The sequence below is a fragment of the Athene noctua genome, chromosome 7 (assembly GCF_965140245.1).
Source record: "Athene noctua chromosome 7, bAthNoc1.hap1.1, whole genome shotgun sequence".
In the NCBI taxonomy this organism is placed as follows: domain Eukaryota; kingdom Metazoa; phylum Chordata; class Aves; order Strigiformes; family Strigidae; genus Athene; species Athene noctua.
Window position 1 is genome coordinate 22,141,182 of NC_134043.1, and position 16,770 is coordinate 22,157,951.

The 16,770-nt window shown below is 40.0% G+C and overlaps 1 protein-coding gene across 2 annotated transcripts in view; it reads right to left on the minus strand.

Moving 5' to 3' along the window:
* Nucleotides 1-5,303: 5,303 nt before the first annotated feature.
* Nucleotides 5,304-16,770, minus strand: part of ABCB11 (ATP binding cassette subfamily B member 11) — a 44,183-nt gene continuing 32,716 nt past the window's right edge. For both annotated transcript variants that reach the window (XM_074911432.1, XM_074911433.1), the window contains 9 exons: nucleotides 15,784-15,888; nucleotides 15,524-15,685; nucleotides 13,233-13,436; nucleotides 9,710-9,951; nucleotides 9,443-9,599; nucleotides 8,234-8,431; nucleotides 7,236-7,442; nucleotides 6,222-6,368; nucleotides 5,304-5,504 (listed from right to left, as the gene is read on the minus strand). In XM_074911432.1, the coding sequence (XP_074767533.1) occupies nucleotides 5,304-5,504; nucleotides 6,222-6,368; nucleotides 7,236-7,442; nucleotides 8,234-8,431; nucleotides 9,443-9,599; nucleotides 9,710-9,951; nucleotides 13,233-13,436; nucleotides 15,524-15,685; nucleotides 15,784-15,888 (1,623 nt within the window). The remainder of the gene's footprint in view (nucleotides 5,505-6,221; nucleotides 6,369-7,235; nucleotides 7,443-8,233; nucleotides 8,432-9,442; nucleotides 9,600-9,709; nucleotides 9,952-13,232; nucleotides 13,437-15,523; nucleotides 15,686-15,783; nucleotides 15,889-16,770) is intronic.

Genomic DNA, 16,770 nt, shown 5'->3' on the forward strand with positions numbered 1-16,770 from the left:
AATCAACTAATTTTATTTAGCTACCTTGTGGTCTTTTAGTTCTGTCTATCTCCAGCTAGATGGTGCTTCAAGCCTCGGTTGTACATAGTGATACTCAATATTTAATTTTTTTATATATAGATACTGTGTGTTAAACTGCTAGATAATGGTGTGACAGTATCACACCACCTACAACTGTACAGCTGTACCCAGGCACTGTGAAAAAGGCCAGCATAATTATAAACAAGGCTTTAGATTTAACTTATTGAGCTTCCTGAGCAAAACAGCTTCTGATTAGGCTAGATGAGAAAAAAATAAAGGTTTATTTCAACTACACTCTGTAGAATATATTTTTGCATTACTGTGTGGTTTTTGTCATTTTTTTGGAAAGTGGTCACGTAAATCATGAATGATACAGATTACACCTTTGATAATGAAAATGCATAAATATGGTGTTACAAATCTTTGGGTTCTGTACATCTTACACAGAGCAACAAATGAAGGAAGTTGTCAATAATGAAATTATCTCAGCATATCGCCTCAAGGATGTTGTTCATGTTCCTGTATTGCAAAGGTAAATTGGTCTAATTCTCTCAGGTCAAGAGTCACAAGTAGTTGTGTAAATCATGGAAATGTGATTGCTGACTAAGTCATTGCAAGCTTATATTCTTGTCAGCTTCATTTACCTAAGCACACAAGTAACTATGTTAAATATATGTTTGCTATATAAAATGGATACTCTAAATAGGCGAAGGCAGGTACTTTCCCTTTTTATTCATTATTTAGTACGTACTGTTGCATATTCCCTTTCAGTGCACAATCTTTAAGCAATATTTTGCTGATACCATCTCATAATACTTATTATACAAGCAGCATAAGGCTGTAATATGGGTAATGAGGGCTGTGTATGTATGATCTGACAGCAGTAAGGCTTAGAAGATGTAAACATGATATTGCTTCTAGATTTCCGATTAGTTGTGGGATAATTGAAATGGAAAGAATCTTATTTAATTGGGAAAATGAGGCGAATAGTTTGAGTTGGCCCTGGAGAATGAACATGATACAAATTACAGAAGGAAAACCTGAAACAGGCATCATTATTTTGGAGCCTACTAAGACTACCTTGACAAGAAAATTAATCATCTGGTTTTAACAGTCTGAGGAGTATGCATCTCCTGATATCTTCTTTAATGGTTCTCTCAACTTTTTTTCCCACAGCGGCTGGCCTGAAACCAGCCTTTTCTGTAATTATGACTCCTTAAGCAAAATTACTAATCTAACGGGACTAGAAACAAATAATGATGAACAAAGACAGCTATGACAAAGATTTCTCCTGTGTTCAAGTCGTTCTGTGCTGTGTTACTCCCTACCAGTGAGGTGAGCTACAGAGGCATCACAACACCAGGAGGTTGGTCTAGCTGTCCTGTGCCTCCCTCCTTCTGGCCAACAGCAGGGGATTGATTCTTTGTGTGCAGCCGTGTTTGCGCCTACAGGCGATGTTGGCTGTTTTACGCTGGGACCTCACATTTCTATACTCCTACTACATGAGGGTCTGGGCTTCTGGGTACTGACAAAGAATCTTGATGCCTCTGTTGGGACAGACACAACCACAAATGTAGTCTGACAACTCATATTTCTGCAGTATTCTTCTAAGTGCTGTACAGACACATAAGAAGACATGGGCTCTCACTTGCTTTCTTGGAGTGTCCAATTAATTCAGCCTGCAACTTCAGTGCTTCAGGGCAAGGGGCAAAGACCAGCTTCCTGTCTGAACCACCTCTTTATTCTTTCTGCAACTATTAAAACATTACTAAACCCAAGAATGGTGGGAAAACTGAATAAATTAAGTTACTTTAGTTTTAGTTGTAACTTCAGAAATTAACCTATTGATAAAGTAATGGCAGTAGAATAAGACAGTTTCTGAGCAGCTGAGCATGTTGGGCTATAGAGACTGCCTGAAGAATCTCCAAAGAGGGCTCCCGAAACTTCAAACTGAGTTGGCCTTTTCCAGAGTAGTGGGATAAACAAGTGTTATAAGTGATATAATCTTGATATTTTGATAGAATTAGAACTGTAAATCAGGAGTCAGCCATTTAGGTGATACAGTGAAATAGGCCTACCTGTCCCTTAGTCAGGCTTTAGTGAATTTACCACAGTTGAAAATTATACTTCAAGCCTTACTTAATAAGATTGTGTGGCACCTTAACTAAGAGCTATCAAATTGTTAAACATTTAAACTGTAACTCTATCAGGCTTTTGCAGCTGTTTATATTGTTAATAATTGGAACAGATACAGAGCATATACACTTATATGATGATGAGGTGAACGACTCAATCTAGTTTGAGCCACAAGGCCCCCTTTTGAATTAAGCTTTTTCTGTGTAATAACGATGGTGGAAAGTGCTTCACTGATCCCCTTGCTCCCATTAATGGGATCCCAGGAGAAAGTTAATCTTTTACTCTTGACTTAGAAATGCCCAAATTGGGATAATACAATTCCAGAAGTCCTTCTGTCTGTCTGCAGAAAGAGTCTCATGAGCCAAGAGTCATATGAAGTGAAAGTGTCCCTCACTCCTCATACAAACTGACAACAGTCACTTATGCTAATATGCAGCTTTTCTTTTCATCCTCCCCATTCCCTGTTCTGCCTTCCTGATGGAAAGACTCTGGCCACAGACTGGCTATTCCTGCTCAGAGCAGCCTAGTTGGAGCAGGGGCTATATTTGCAGAGTGGTTACTCAGGTGCCATCCTAAAACAGTATCATGGTCATATTTATCCAGAGGAATAGAGTGGTTGGAAAAGCAGATAATGCAGCTGCCATGGACCATGCAGAGAAACATACAGCAGGACACACCAAATGACACTGTCAGCTACTTCTGTCAAGACTAATAACTCAGAGCTGGCTATGAAAGACATAATCAAACGCCTTTGGGTCTGCTCAGGGGTCTTGTCACCAAACTCCAGGGCTGGGAGGTCTTACCAGTGGGGGAGCTGCAGAGGAAAGGCCAGTCCACCTCCACGCTGGGCCATCCATCAAGGCTCGGTGCTCATGCCCTGACACACCCTGTAGCTCCACTTGCACTTTAATCCCTTCACACAGGTACTGAAGGGCTTTATAATCAACTGGTTGACAAGAGCACACAGGTACAAAGTGGCAGGACATGGCACCCAAGAACGTTTAAGACTAATGCAACTGCACACTGTGAGTGCCTTCTGTTCTACCACTGTACTTCCCAATACATGGCTCCCCATATCTACCAGCTGCCTCAAAACAGGCTGAAGTTATGCTGCAGAGCAGTAATACTGCCCAGCTGGGCCCGTGCCACTGTGCTCCCGCAAGGAGGTGGCAGGCTCCCTTGCAGGCCCGGGCTAGTGTAGGTGCATTGGCCTTCCTAACAGCTCTGTCCTGCACAGCAGACCCTTGCTACGGACATGATCTAAATACACAGAAATACTTGTTATCTGCTGCAAAATACTCATGTGCTTGTCTAAAGGCTGAGATGAAGTGCTAAAGCACAAGAGCAAGTAAAAATACAATTTATTGGTATAATTTGAGCCATGGAAGTGGTGTCCTTTAGGCAAAAAAATTATGGAAAAAGTACACGTAGTCACTGTAGTTTTTAATAAAGAATCGTGATTTTTCCATGGCCTTAAATACTAATATAAATTAAGTATCATGTAGGTATGTCAATAGGTTATCCGTAATCTCTCTGTCGATAGTTTCAGTCCTGAGCCATGCAAACTAATTATTGCTCTGAAACATAAAAAGGCTAAAAAGATTAAAACAGGAGGCAAATAATGCAAATTTCTTTTTCATTTTCAGTTAAGGACTAAAACACAGACTTCCTTGGGAAAATAGCATTTCAGTGTCAGCAATGTGATTTCAGTGCGGTCTGTTGAAGTAATTGTATTAATGGAGTTGTACAAAAGTTGAAACTGGGTTTTACTGCCTGGAATTAAGGGATGTATCCTAATAAAGTTTTCATCGTTACAGCTCTATTCAAGTTTCAGCAGTTGGTACTGTTGCGTAGTTTTATGAAAAACTCCATTGTGATTTGATTTGTTATAAAGTGAGTGAAACCCCCCCCCCCCCAGCTGCAGAGTTTAGGACATGGAGAATTACTTTTCCAGTTATTGCTCTATTATTCAAAATCAAGATCTAAATTTTGAAACCATAGTTTAGATCTTCTGTCTTTCTGCTTTGTCTCCAAGATCCCAGTCACTAAAGGAAAAGTCCTGTTGTCCTGCAGACAATAACCAATAACCTGTTTCAGAGAAACATGCAGTAGACCTTATAATACAGTTACAGATACAAGCTTCTGCCAGAAGACGATACTTCTCGACCTTTGTGATTTCTGAGTGAATTGTTGCTCTATTCATCATCACTGCTTAATACAAAGAACTAATTATGGCTTGCTTTTTTTTCCACATTTACTGAATATACTTAGGATTTCTGTTAAAAGGCCCATCATTGTCTTGCCTTCTGAAAAACAGAAAACATTATCCATCAGTATCTCAATAGAAGTAATTTAAATAACTGTGATGATTAACTGTAGGATTTTACTTTGATTTCACTAAGCATTTATTCCTATCAGAGTGGTGAGTGTAGGGGAAACGATCCTCAGTGTCTTCTGTTCCTTTTTTGGATTGCTTTCCTTACTGTTGTGGATCTGCCTTCTTTGTAAGCAGTTAACAGTTTTGTGGCAGGGGCAGCACGATGCCAGGCTCAGGGCACCGCTGTGTTAGTGCCGTAGCTGCAGACAGTGGAGCCCAGCCTCCCCCAGGAGCACAGCTAGTGTGTGACACGGAGGGGTGGAAGGGTGGGGGTTGGTACCCACACTAAAGGTATCTGTTGTAATCCTCTGCAGACCAAGCATTAGGAGAGATTTGATCCCTTCAGATATCTAGCATCACTCTTGGGATTGGTTTTCATTCTTACAGTTTACCTAGAGAAGTGGCAGTTTCCAGAACACCAGAGCAGAGTCTTCCTTGATTGCTAGTTGAGGAATGACAGGACTGTGCAGGCAGAGTGCAGGTGGTGGCAATTTCCCAGCTCACCAGCAAAGATCTTTTCCATTTTAAGCTGTTCTTTCCCTTAGCAGTGGGCTAAGTTACTTCCTGAATGCATCAGCCTGTACTTAGTCCCCGCGTGTGCCTGACAAGTGTGCTTGATGCAGAAAGCTACATAGATTCAGGGTGCCACAGCACTCACAATATCATAGAGCACTTTGTAGCACAATGGGATACCAACATACATACACATACCTACTGCAGAGTATTGGCTTACAGAAAGGAAACCTTTCAAATTTAGAATCACAGTAATTCAGCTAACTGGGGCTCCAGTGGTAACAAGCTTGTAATAAGCTCCTTCCATGGCCATCAGTTCATCATGAGTGCCCCTTTCAATGACGAGTCCTTGCGACATCACAGCGATGATGTCAGCGTTCTGGATGGTGGACAAGCGGTGGGCAATGACGATGCAGGTACGTCCTTCTCTGGCCTTATCCAGCGCTGCCTGCACAGTCTAAAGGCAACAGACAAAGTGTCAGAGTGAAAATATGCAAACCAAATAGGGGCTGAGAGCTGGAGAAATCTGATTGCTTCAGTTTAATTAACCATATTGTGCAACACTTGCAAAAGTGACTGTGAGTCTAAATCAAAGGTTATGCTACTGGTGTGCTTAGCTAGGTCCTGAACTCAGTCTGTTAGCCGTACAAAGAAGAGATGGGTAAACACAGCAGTAGAAATGAAGGCCTTTGTTCAGCTGACATGCTATTAAATAGCCACTGTTTCTCTAGGCTCTGAGTGTTACCAAGCTACACAAATTATTGCCCAAGTTCTTAGGCCCCTCACTGCTGTTTTTGTTGGGTATACAGGCAGCTCATTCATATGCTTGCATACATTTTTGGGTGGTTGGTTGGTTAGTTTTTTAGTCTGCATAAACTATATTTATGAAACATTCCTACTGAATGCTTTGAAACCCACAGAATTAGTATGTACGTTTTTGAAAAAGTGCTGCCTCTCATTGGCAGCCTAGGAGCCCTTGTAGCTGGCTGCTTTTTTATAGCTGTGCTTCCTGGATCTTTCAAAAAGATCATTAAAGGTGTAACTGCTGGATTAGCAATGTGGAATAAGGTTGCAGTCACGTAGTGGAGTGTGTTGCGGTGTCTCCATAGAAGAGAAAAAGGCATTGTCAGTCATCACATTAACCTTCCTTTAGTGCCTACCACAGCACATATACCTTTTCACTTTCTGTGTCTAAGGCAGATGTCGCTTCATCCAGTAATAAAATTTTAGGATCTCGTATGATGGCCCTCGCTATAGCAATGCGTTGTTTTTGCCCACGAGACAGCTGGGATCCTTGAGCACCAACATTACTTTCATATTTCTGAAAAATATACAAAAGGAAGATTTTATTCAGGTGTAAGCAAACATACCGGGACACAACTTGAAGGAAGAGCAGGAGAGGGGCAAGAGCGCTGACCATTGCTGCCTCCTCCTTAAAAAACCCAGCAATGCAAAAATGCTGTACGAACGATATACACATTCAGGGAGAGGTTTCTGCACCGTGCTTTGCAGTGTGCATGGCCCAGGGGCCCAGGCAGTTCGGTGATGGGCCCATAAGAAAAATCTGGTAGCGAGATGTTTGCCAATTTGTCTGAAGCAAAGGAAATGCGCCCACCCTAGATTTGGGAGAAGAGGCTAAAAGTGATTTAACAGCTTTCTGAACAAGTGTGGGTTTTGGGTGCCTAAATTGTATCCATACCTTTAATATTCTTCTGATTTATATGATTTCAGTGCATTTAACTACTTCTTAAGTGCATGTAAGCAGCCAGCTTCAAATATTTTTGTCTAAGTATCATGCCCTATTCACAAGTCAAATCTCCCACAGCTGCAAACAGGATTTGTATTTCCTGACTCAGTGCAATGCTTTGACAGCTGAACTGTACTGCTGCTTCTTTCTTGTCCATGGGTTTGAAAAAATCTGTCCTTTCCTCCTAGTTCAGAGTTGTAACTGCTGGTTTCAGTTATATAAATATTTGCCTACTGTTTCAAAATCCAGTAACAACTCAACACCCATGCTCTCAGGAACATAATGAATGGTCATGACACCCTCTTTGCTCCTACTGTTACAGCTGTAAAAGTAAATAAAAGGTATACGTGTGTAGCAACTCGAACTGGGCAACTCCCGCTGCAATGAACACCGGGCAGCCTGTATCTGTAGTGCCACAGCCAAGGCTTCACAGGTACTTACATCAGGCAATGACATGACAAAATCATGCAGCTGAGCCTTCTGGGCTGCTTCTATGACTTTTTCCATCGTCGCCTCTTTGGTGTTACTGCCATATTTAATATTATCAGCAATGCTGCAGTCAAATAGCACAGGCTCCTGGGACACTATTCCAATTTTTGATCTTAGAAACTGTACATTTATTTTCTTGGTGTCGTGTCCATCTATTAACTACCAGGAAATAGGAGAAAACTTGAAACATCATTCCAAAACAACAGCCTGCAAAACCCAAATAGTCTATAGCAAAACTAAATGATTTGGCCATATTACTGAAATGCAAACACAGCTGATTGAAAGTGATTTGAAGAATCTGCTTGTATTTGATTCCTTTGTGCATGATGTTTATTTTCTGGGTATGTCTGTGATCCAGCAAAACACTAGACCATTTGCTTAATCTTAAGTCCAAGTGAACTATTTAACTGTTTAAGGTTAGGCACATGCTTTGTTGCCTTCCTGGAATAGTGATCATCGTAGTTATTTTTTCCAAAGAAAGATAAATCAAACCAGATGGTTAAGGCTTTACATGAGGAAAAGATATAAAAGCTTTTAAAGCTATCAGTAATTGACTAACTGGATGTTAAATCTAGACAAATTCAACCCACAAAGAAGCTGCATGTTGAAGCTATATATTTAGGGATGTTCCAGACTCTTTGTTGCTCCATTCAGACTTGATTTTTGCTAGTGCTCCCACAATGTACACCACACATTATATAATTCATACAGGAGCTGCCAAGGTGAACATCTATGGGCTACATGAGCCTTGTAGTATTCTGATCGTGCCTGAATACATCTGAGATGATTGTCTGAAATTGAACAGACCATATGTGTTAGAGAAGGAGCTGAAGCCCCAAGCTGCATCTGTACATGGCACCACTGCTAGGCTGCACAGTAGGACACATTCAGAAGGGTCCTTGTAGCATTGCTGAAAACAACGTCACACAAACCATGTTTCCTTTGCTTACCACACTTCCTTTCTCAGGGTCATAGAAACGCTCCAGAAGCTGGACACTGGTGCTCTTACCACAGCCACTACTTCCAACAAATGCCAAAGTCTGTCCAGGCTTAACAGTTACAGAGAGTCCATTCAGGACCTGAATATCAGGCCGAGAAGGGTATGTGAATTTACAGTTAAGAAATTCAATGCTTCCCTTGAAATCATCCTGGTGAAAAAAAAAAAAAGAGAAAGATGCCACAATGAGCTTGAACTCAAAACTGAGTTGTAAAGTACAAAGTAACTCTTCCTCAGATTCTGTTCTTGCATCTCTTATTTAAAATATGACATTTGTGCTTGTGAAATTAGCCCAGAGAGAGGGATAAAAATCATACTGGAGTATCTGTCCTATAGATGAAGCCATTAGTCATAACACTATTGCTCTGCTTATACTTCCCCATACCGCAGTAGTCAGAGACATCAGCTGGAAACAGGATTGCCTTGGAAATGGATAAGTTTTTTATTTTAATACAGACACTGTGTAAGTATAAATTTGGTGATAGTCCAAATACATTTGTGCAAAAAGCTGGATTTGGTAAAAAAAAAGACAAAAACAACCCACTTCACAACGTTAAAACAATACATAAATTCAGGTCAGTTTTCCCAGAATTAAAAAACTCTTTTACAAAACCCTGAAGGGAATCAAGATACTTTATTTTCATAGTTTGAAGAAAAATACCTAATGTATTTATGTCATAACAATTATTTCAAGTTTTTGTTTAATTCTGAAAAAAAAAGTTATATGAAAAGTAAACTATTTGTATTTCTTGGGTCTGACTTTTCAGTTCACCAAAAATTGAGCATTTTCATTTTGTCTGACTCAAAGATGATTCACCTCCTCAACATTTTGATGTGAATGGAAAAAAAGCCTCCATTATAAGGTAGCAATAGATTCGTGTGTGAATGGTGGAGCAGAAAGAAAAAACATGCTATTCTGTGAGTCATCCAAATTGGTCCTATTCCAATCTACAGTAGTTTTACACTGACGAATTCCTAATAGCCACACCGATATTACTCTTGCTGTCTTGTACAGAGCTTGCTGCTTCCAAAAGAGCAAAGACGGGTAACAATTATACAATCAGCATAACCTCTTTGTAAAGTAGTGTTCCTCATTGACTTATAAATTCACTTCAATGCTTATATTGAGCTGAATGACATCAGAAATCATCTCTGCTCTTACCCATTTTTCCCCTTTTTCACTGTAAACACTGATTTTAGGAAGCCGATCAACCAGTTGAAAAAAGCGTGCAGCAGATGTTTTGGCTTTGGCATAGTTTGGGGTGTAGGAAGAAGCTCTTCCCAAAGCAGTTCCACTGGTCACAATAGCAGAGATGACCCTGTGGGTAAGGGGGATGTGGTCAGTCTTGAGAAGCCATCAGGAAACAATGCTACACCAAGACCAGCGCTTCTGGGGAGGAGCTGGTTTCTGGCTCCAGCAGGCACTCACCTGAACACAAAGCTGTAATGGAGTCCTTCAGTGTCAACTAGAAACCCTCCGTATCTGTAAGAGACAGCGTTGGCAATGAACACTATGCTCTGGGCAAAGCCAAAGCATAGTCCGTAAACATGTGCTTTTTTGACTGCAGCTCTATAGGGCATATCCAGATGCTTCTCAAAATTGTCGATAAACATTTTCTCTTTCCCTATCCCAGCTACAGTCCTGATGTTAGAGAGGGCTTCACTGGAAATCTGGAGGAGAAGGAAAAAAAAAAAAAAAAAAAAGGGGGGGGGGGGGGATGATGATAAAAGCTCATATTTTTTACTTCGAAAATAGAGTGTGCTCTTTCACAAATGCACAAGTCTTTCGTGAACACAGGTCACTAACGCCATACATAAATTGAGTAAGATATGATACAGACTGGCCCAAATACCAGCCGAGTTAAAGAGAAACTTTCCTACAAGCAGTTATCTACTAACATCCTTAGTAGTAATGCTCTGTCTGCTCTACTAGAGCTAAGTTACTGTAAGCACACTAGGGAAATCAAGCACACGCTCTCACTTGTGACTTATTTCACATAATGTGACTAAATGGAACATCCACAAAAGCAAAACTGGTTTTAGGAACACTGTTATTTTCTTGATTGCATGCACTAATTAAAGGTGTTTATTTCAATTTTTAAAATTTTACTTATAGCAACAGTCAGGGAAAGCATTAGAAGTGGTGCTACCCCCAACTTCTGTTTCATAAATTAAAACCACTTATATTTACTATGTTTCCTCACCTGCTCACCCTCACTCTTTCTCTTGTTTGTGTCCAAAAAGCCCGATGAGATGGAATATATAAATGGAGGGTGACACCTTTTTCCTCTAACATCAGTAATACAATCTCCAGGATTTTTACTGACGTACATAGGCAGAAAGTAAGCAAATGCTTGCCTATGCACATAGAAAAATGCAACACAAAATTATGAGATAATCCCCATGGAAACTTCTCTGGAGCTTTCATTAATTGTTGGGTTTATATTGTGCTTTGTTGCCAGTCAAAATTCAGGGTTTTGTCCCCAAAAAACAGCACTACAATTTCATCTATAGAAGTAAGCTGACAGTTTGTTTGATTCTAATTTCACCCTACTGATCTCAAGTGATTTTATTAAGAAATTTGTTTAAAATGCTGTAGTTTGCCTGGACTTTGATAGAAGCTTCATAGTGTGGCACTGGGAAGGAATAATCTGACATATGTCTTATGGATTTTTTCAGCATGTAGGAAGAGATGTGAATATAAATATTCCATCAAATTTCACGTTTTTTTCCTGGCCTAAATTAAGAGTCAAATCTCTTTCATTATCATACAATGTGAAGGAGCAGATGAGTCAGTACTGTGAATTGTATTGTTCAGACTGTGCTTTTCCCTGTTTAGCATGGCTGATGAGCAATCACTGTGGAAGAACTCAGAGTGTTTAGCATTTGGATGCAGTGCGGGCAAATAAATTAGAAGAGAAGACCAGACATAATCAGTCATTGACAAAACTGCTGAAGCATTGAGTGCCCTTTTCATCCCAACCTCTGGGTAATGACAGAATGCTGTTGAATAAAAGCTGATGCTTTGACTCATTAGTGACGTTTCTCTCTTTGTCAAGACAGTATTTTTATTTATTACTTTTTGTAAATAATTAAACCATTCTGAATATGGGCAATTGATCAGGTCTTAATTCTTCCTTGGCTTTTTGGAATTGAAGATTGCTCCTAACAGCATTTAACAGTGGCCTGTAAATATATTCAATTAGTGGTACCAAAGTCAAGTGATACTAGTTCACATAATACCTTTTGTGCATTAAAAAAAAAAAAAAAAAAAAAAAAATCATTCCAGAAGTCTGCAAGTGTAGGTAGTCAACATGATTTAAGTTGTTTAAGTTCTATGCCCCCAGTCATGACACACTTTAAATCCAAAGATTTGCTTCTTTGGGAGAACTGAAAAAGAGGGGTGACAGGCTGAGCTAGCTGCAGCAGGCAATGGGCAAGAAACAGCCAGTAGATGCAGAGCTGAGCAGGGCAAAAGGCACCAGGCCCTGTGTTTACTGCACAGATTGAGGTCAAGAGGAGGCTGAAGATAGTTGGCTGAGAGCTCAGATGGGTAGAGGGAAGGTTCAGATGGGGCAGGGTGGAAGGTGGGACAGGTAAAGTGCTTGGTGGGCAGGACTTTAATCTAGGAAGGAGGAGGATTAGGAGTGGGAACCCTGCAAGAGTCATTTTAGTATGGGCTAATGTAGCTCTGCAGAAGGAAAATCTGAGGCTTTGAAAGGGCCTGCAAAGCTTACTTTTACTGATGCTAGGAATATGGCAGCCTAAAATGAGGGAGAAGGCTCAGCATTACTCTGAGCTGGGTAACCTGAAGGAGTCTTTCTCATACTGCCTGCCTTCTAAACCACCTGCGTTTCTGAGGCAGTTCCGTTTCTGCAGAGTTAAAATGTATCAGGTTCTAGGTCATGTGCCAGATCTTGGTGACCCAGAACTAAAGTCAGACGGGTTTGAATATTTTGAAGGCAGCAAACCTGCATAGGAGTGAATTCATGGGAAAGTGGCATTCCTTTCTCCTATGTCCCTACCTTCTCCTTGTTTCATACATGAACTGAAGTCTGCTCAGCCAGTGCAAACTACATAACCTATTCTCAGCTTTCAAGGTGAGGCAGTTCACAGGGTCTTGCAGCCAACAGAGCATGGGACACTGCTAACCGTGACACTGGAGCTAGAGTAAAAAGGAGGGCTTAAGCCAGGAGTCACTGAACACTGGACGCGTTCTTCCCAAGGAAAGGGATTTCCTTCCTCGTGTCCCATGCTGGTTGGCTTAATACCCACACAGGTGTGTTTTCACAATGAAGCAAAATTTAAAGTATTATGAGAGAGTGCTATCTCGCCTGTTACAAATTAGCAGAAAAAAGGGTTAATGCTTATCTGAATTTAAAAAAAAAAAAATATATATATATATATATATACGCTATCTGAGAAATGAGAATTGATAGAACTTTGACCCTTAAACTACATACATAAAAACAAAGTTATGCCTGTGACTTAGCATCACACATTGATGGAGAAGCTGGTAAGCTAGTAAGGCCCACTGAAGGAACAATTCTTCTCCCTCTAAAACCAATATACTATCTGTGGCTCAGTGCCGAATTCTCAGATGTGAAGATTTCAAGGTGTACAAGTATCACTGCTTTCTGAGGACTGCATAATCACTGGGCATCAACAAATTGCTATTTAAATAAAACCCAACAAAGGTGAAACAGACTTCTGAGAGATCTGTGTCTACTAATTGGTTCCAATAACTTTTGAATACTCAGTTACATTCCATGCAGCAGGAGCTTTTGTTGTTAAGGTTTTCCCAGAGGTGTTTCCAATGGTTTGACAAGCTGAAATATTACAATTTATTAGCAAAACTTTATCAGTTTTGCATTTGAATTCCCGATAGTCCCAATTCCTGATTTTTCAACTACCTGTGACTGCAAATACAAATCAGTTTTAAATAACATTACCCGTCCAGTAGCTTCCAGCGCTTTCTTGTCCTGAGATGCAAATCCTGTCAGCATTTTAGCCTGCACAGCTCCAGATAAGGTCAAAAATGGCAAGAAACACAGTATAACTAAACTCAGTTTCCAGCTGAAGTAGAAAGCAATGATCATGGCCACCCCAATGTTGGTAAAGGAATTGACAATCATTCCTATCTGTGATCCAGTTGCCTTTAAAGAAAAGAAACAGAGATGATTGACTTGTACTTCAGTAGTAACTTAAATAATATTTTAAAAGATTTTCCTATAAAACTTTAAATCATATTAAAATATCATAAGGCACCAAGAGCTGCTGACTGCACTGGAATTTAGCCAGTTTTAATATACTGTTTCCAATTAATTGTATCAAGAGAAGGACTGCAAATGTCAAATATTCCTTTTACCCACAAAATTTTCAATTGAGAACCCAGAAAATTTTTTCTAATGATTGTGAGAAAGATAGTCTAACTATTGAAATTAGTTCCTTTGGTTCCTTGCTTCCCTGGGGAATCATTCATCTGAACACTCTGTTTAGAACATACATTTATCTATCTAAATTTAAATAAGGAACAGAACATTTTTGCAACTTAACTATTAACAACAAAGTCTCAGCTGTGCTAAAATCAATAAGAAACATCACTGAGAAGGGATGAATTACAGTTGCATTTCTGCCTGTCTCTTTAAGGAAAAATTTTAAATACGCCTTTGACATCATCTTTATTGAATGCATTCATCTTCTCCTTATGCACTTCAAGAACACTATTCTTTGTAATAAACTTGATATATTTTCTCAAAAGTTATTTGCTTTCATAGCAGTGAACAGTAGTCCTAGATAGGAACTAGGTTGCTATGTATTAGAAAAAAAATATACATTTGATATCCTTGATCATTTTCAGTTGAATTAATTTGGAGGATGTGAACTTGCAGCACAAAATGCTCATCATCTACTCCTCCTCTGACCTACAGCAATAGGGCAAGGTGCCTTGGGCTGGCCACAGTAGAAGGTACACCTCCCAGCTCTGCACAGGCTAACAAAAGGAGCAGCCATAGGGCTGCTCTTACCTGGATCCTGCAGTTCTAACACCCCACACACACTCCAAGAGCCCACTTCTTACTCCTGGTGCAGGTGTAGACATTTTCAGACCTTCTCACCTTGAGCTTGCTCTGCAATAGCAGCAGCTGGTTAAGCTCTGTGCCAGGCAGTGAAAGGTGGAAGACACTGCTGCTCAGGTAGCTCTGTTTTTTTCCCCCCAGAGCTGTGCGTTGAATGGCTGTGCGCTGCTGCTCTACATGTGCTTAGAACAAAGATGTCCCTTAGGAGGCTATTAAATGGTTCAGTCAGGTTTTTGCAAGTTTGTTTATTTCAATTAAAATATTCTCTGTAAGTGCCTGTAAGGGATGAAGATGTTTGCAGGTGGTTTCTCTGATTCCATAGAAGCTGCAGCTGACAGGGGTTTTGGGAACCTCTTCTCTCATTTGTATTTTAAATTCCTTAAACCTCCATTAATAGTCTTTAAAAACTAACCTACCATCTTCAGTCAAACTGAAACAGGACAATTTTTGTAACAAAGAAATTTGTATGTTTCTTTCTTTGTTTTTAGAAAATTGCTTGCCTTGGAGCCAAGTAAGATGGCATCTGACTCACTTCTACCAAAGCATTAATTCACATAGTAACATTTATAGCTCAGCATGATTTAACCCTCACCCACTAGGGAACACAGTGCGTGGAGTTAGTGGTTCACTCTCCCAAACAAGAAGTCACACTGAAACTGGCTGCATGATTCCCTGGCTGGAGCACCAGTCAGTACTGTAAACTATTTCTGGAAGTGGACTGTTAGATTAAATCAACAAGCCTAATACCATGCTGAAAACTTGAAAACTTGATTAGTGATGAATGTCACTAGTCTGACATGGTTTTAAAATAAACACTGAAGCATTGTGGCAAAAAGCTAATTCATCTCCAGAAGAAAAAATAAAACTTTTGCACTGGATGCTCCTTCCCGTTCCATTGTTGGTTAGTATATTATTGATTTTTGTGTTCTTGTTCTGGTAATACAAACAGGAATAATGGGCAGTAAATTGTGAGCCTGTTTGTGCTTTTAGATAAATACAATGATAATAGTTCCACGTTGACAATCTATGATGAACAGAAATAGCTTTATTGACTGACCAAGGACTGACCTACACTGACGCATGCTAGCTGATTTCTCTGACAATGTGCCAAAATAGGCCTTCAATCAGTGCTTATAGCAAACAATTCTTAGGCTACCAGGTCTTACCCCCTGGACCTGTGAGGCATCTGTTGCAAGTCTTGTAGTCAAAGCACCAGGGCTGTTCTTCCGGTCATCAAACCAGCCAATGTCTTGTCCTAGCATAGCCTGGAAACCAATTTTCCTTAATCGTCTTGTAAGCAGCTCACCAGACTTGGCAAAGGTGTATCCCTGGGGTGCATAAGAATAAATACAAATATTGTACAGAAAGAGATACACACAGAGTAAAGGATCAGAAAGAAAACTTACCCATATTGGACTGCTATTACCTGTAGAAACTGTGTCAAAAATGAAAGAATTCCTACAAAGACAAAGAGCAGGCAGACACCATTGATCTGGATTCTTTGTTCTTTTTCATCAAGAATGGAGAAGGTCTTTGGAAAAAAAAAAAAAAAGTAACATTATATTAGAAGTGTCAGTTTTGCTGTGTGTGAAGTTTGTTCATGACTCCCTATTGCCAAGTGCAGAAGTCCGTGCTAGAACACAGAGCTCTCCCTCACCCCTTCCAAAGGCCCGATTCTTTCTTTTTGCTAAGGTGAGCCTGGGTACAACATAATGCTTTTTACTTCTGTTAAACAACAAGTTTATTGTACTCAGTGTCTGCACATACTATTACTTGTTGCCCATCCCTAGTTATAATTAATCAACCATCCCCCCACTCAAAATAAGATCCAGTGTGATAACCAGAGAATAACAATAAATAACATAAATGGCATAGTGGCAAAGCAACAGTACAGCAGCTCCCTCACTTCCTCTCTAATCTAAGCCAATTGCAACTTTATTGGGCCATACAAAATGAAGACTGTGTAAATAATTATAGCCTCCCATGACTTTCCTTGCACAATGCTAATGGATGCTATTATTGCTATAGGTAGGCTTCAAGGGGAACCCACTGTCTTTTACTGAAGGAGTGTGGATACAAGCTATTCACTTATGCTGGTACTTGAGAAAAGGCGTTAGTGCTTAAAGTACAGCCCCTCCACCCCATTCTGCTCTAGTCTCCATGGTATTTTCCTTTTATCTCTTGTTCTTAATATCTGGTCTAGCATTACTGGCTGCTGCTGAAGTAGTGGTCCAAATCTAAGTAGCCATCCTTTTGCAATTCCTTTCAGTCAGAGCAGTTGATATGTAGGTCAGTTAACCTGCCTGAAGTTGTTAAACCATTTCTGCTACTTGCAGGTATAAGCCACAGCTCAGTATTTGTACTTTTCCACTAACCTTAATAAATTCTAATTGGATTTCACAGGCAAAAATTA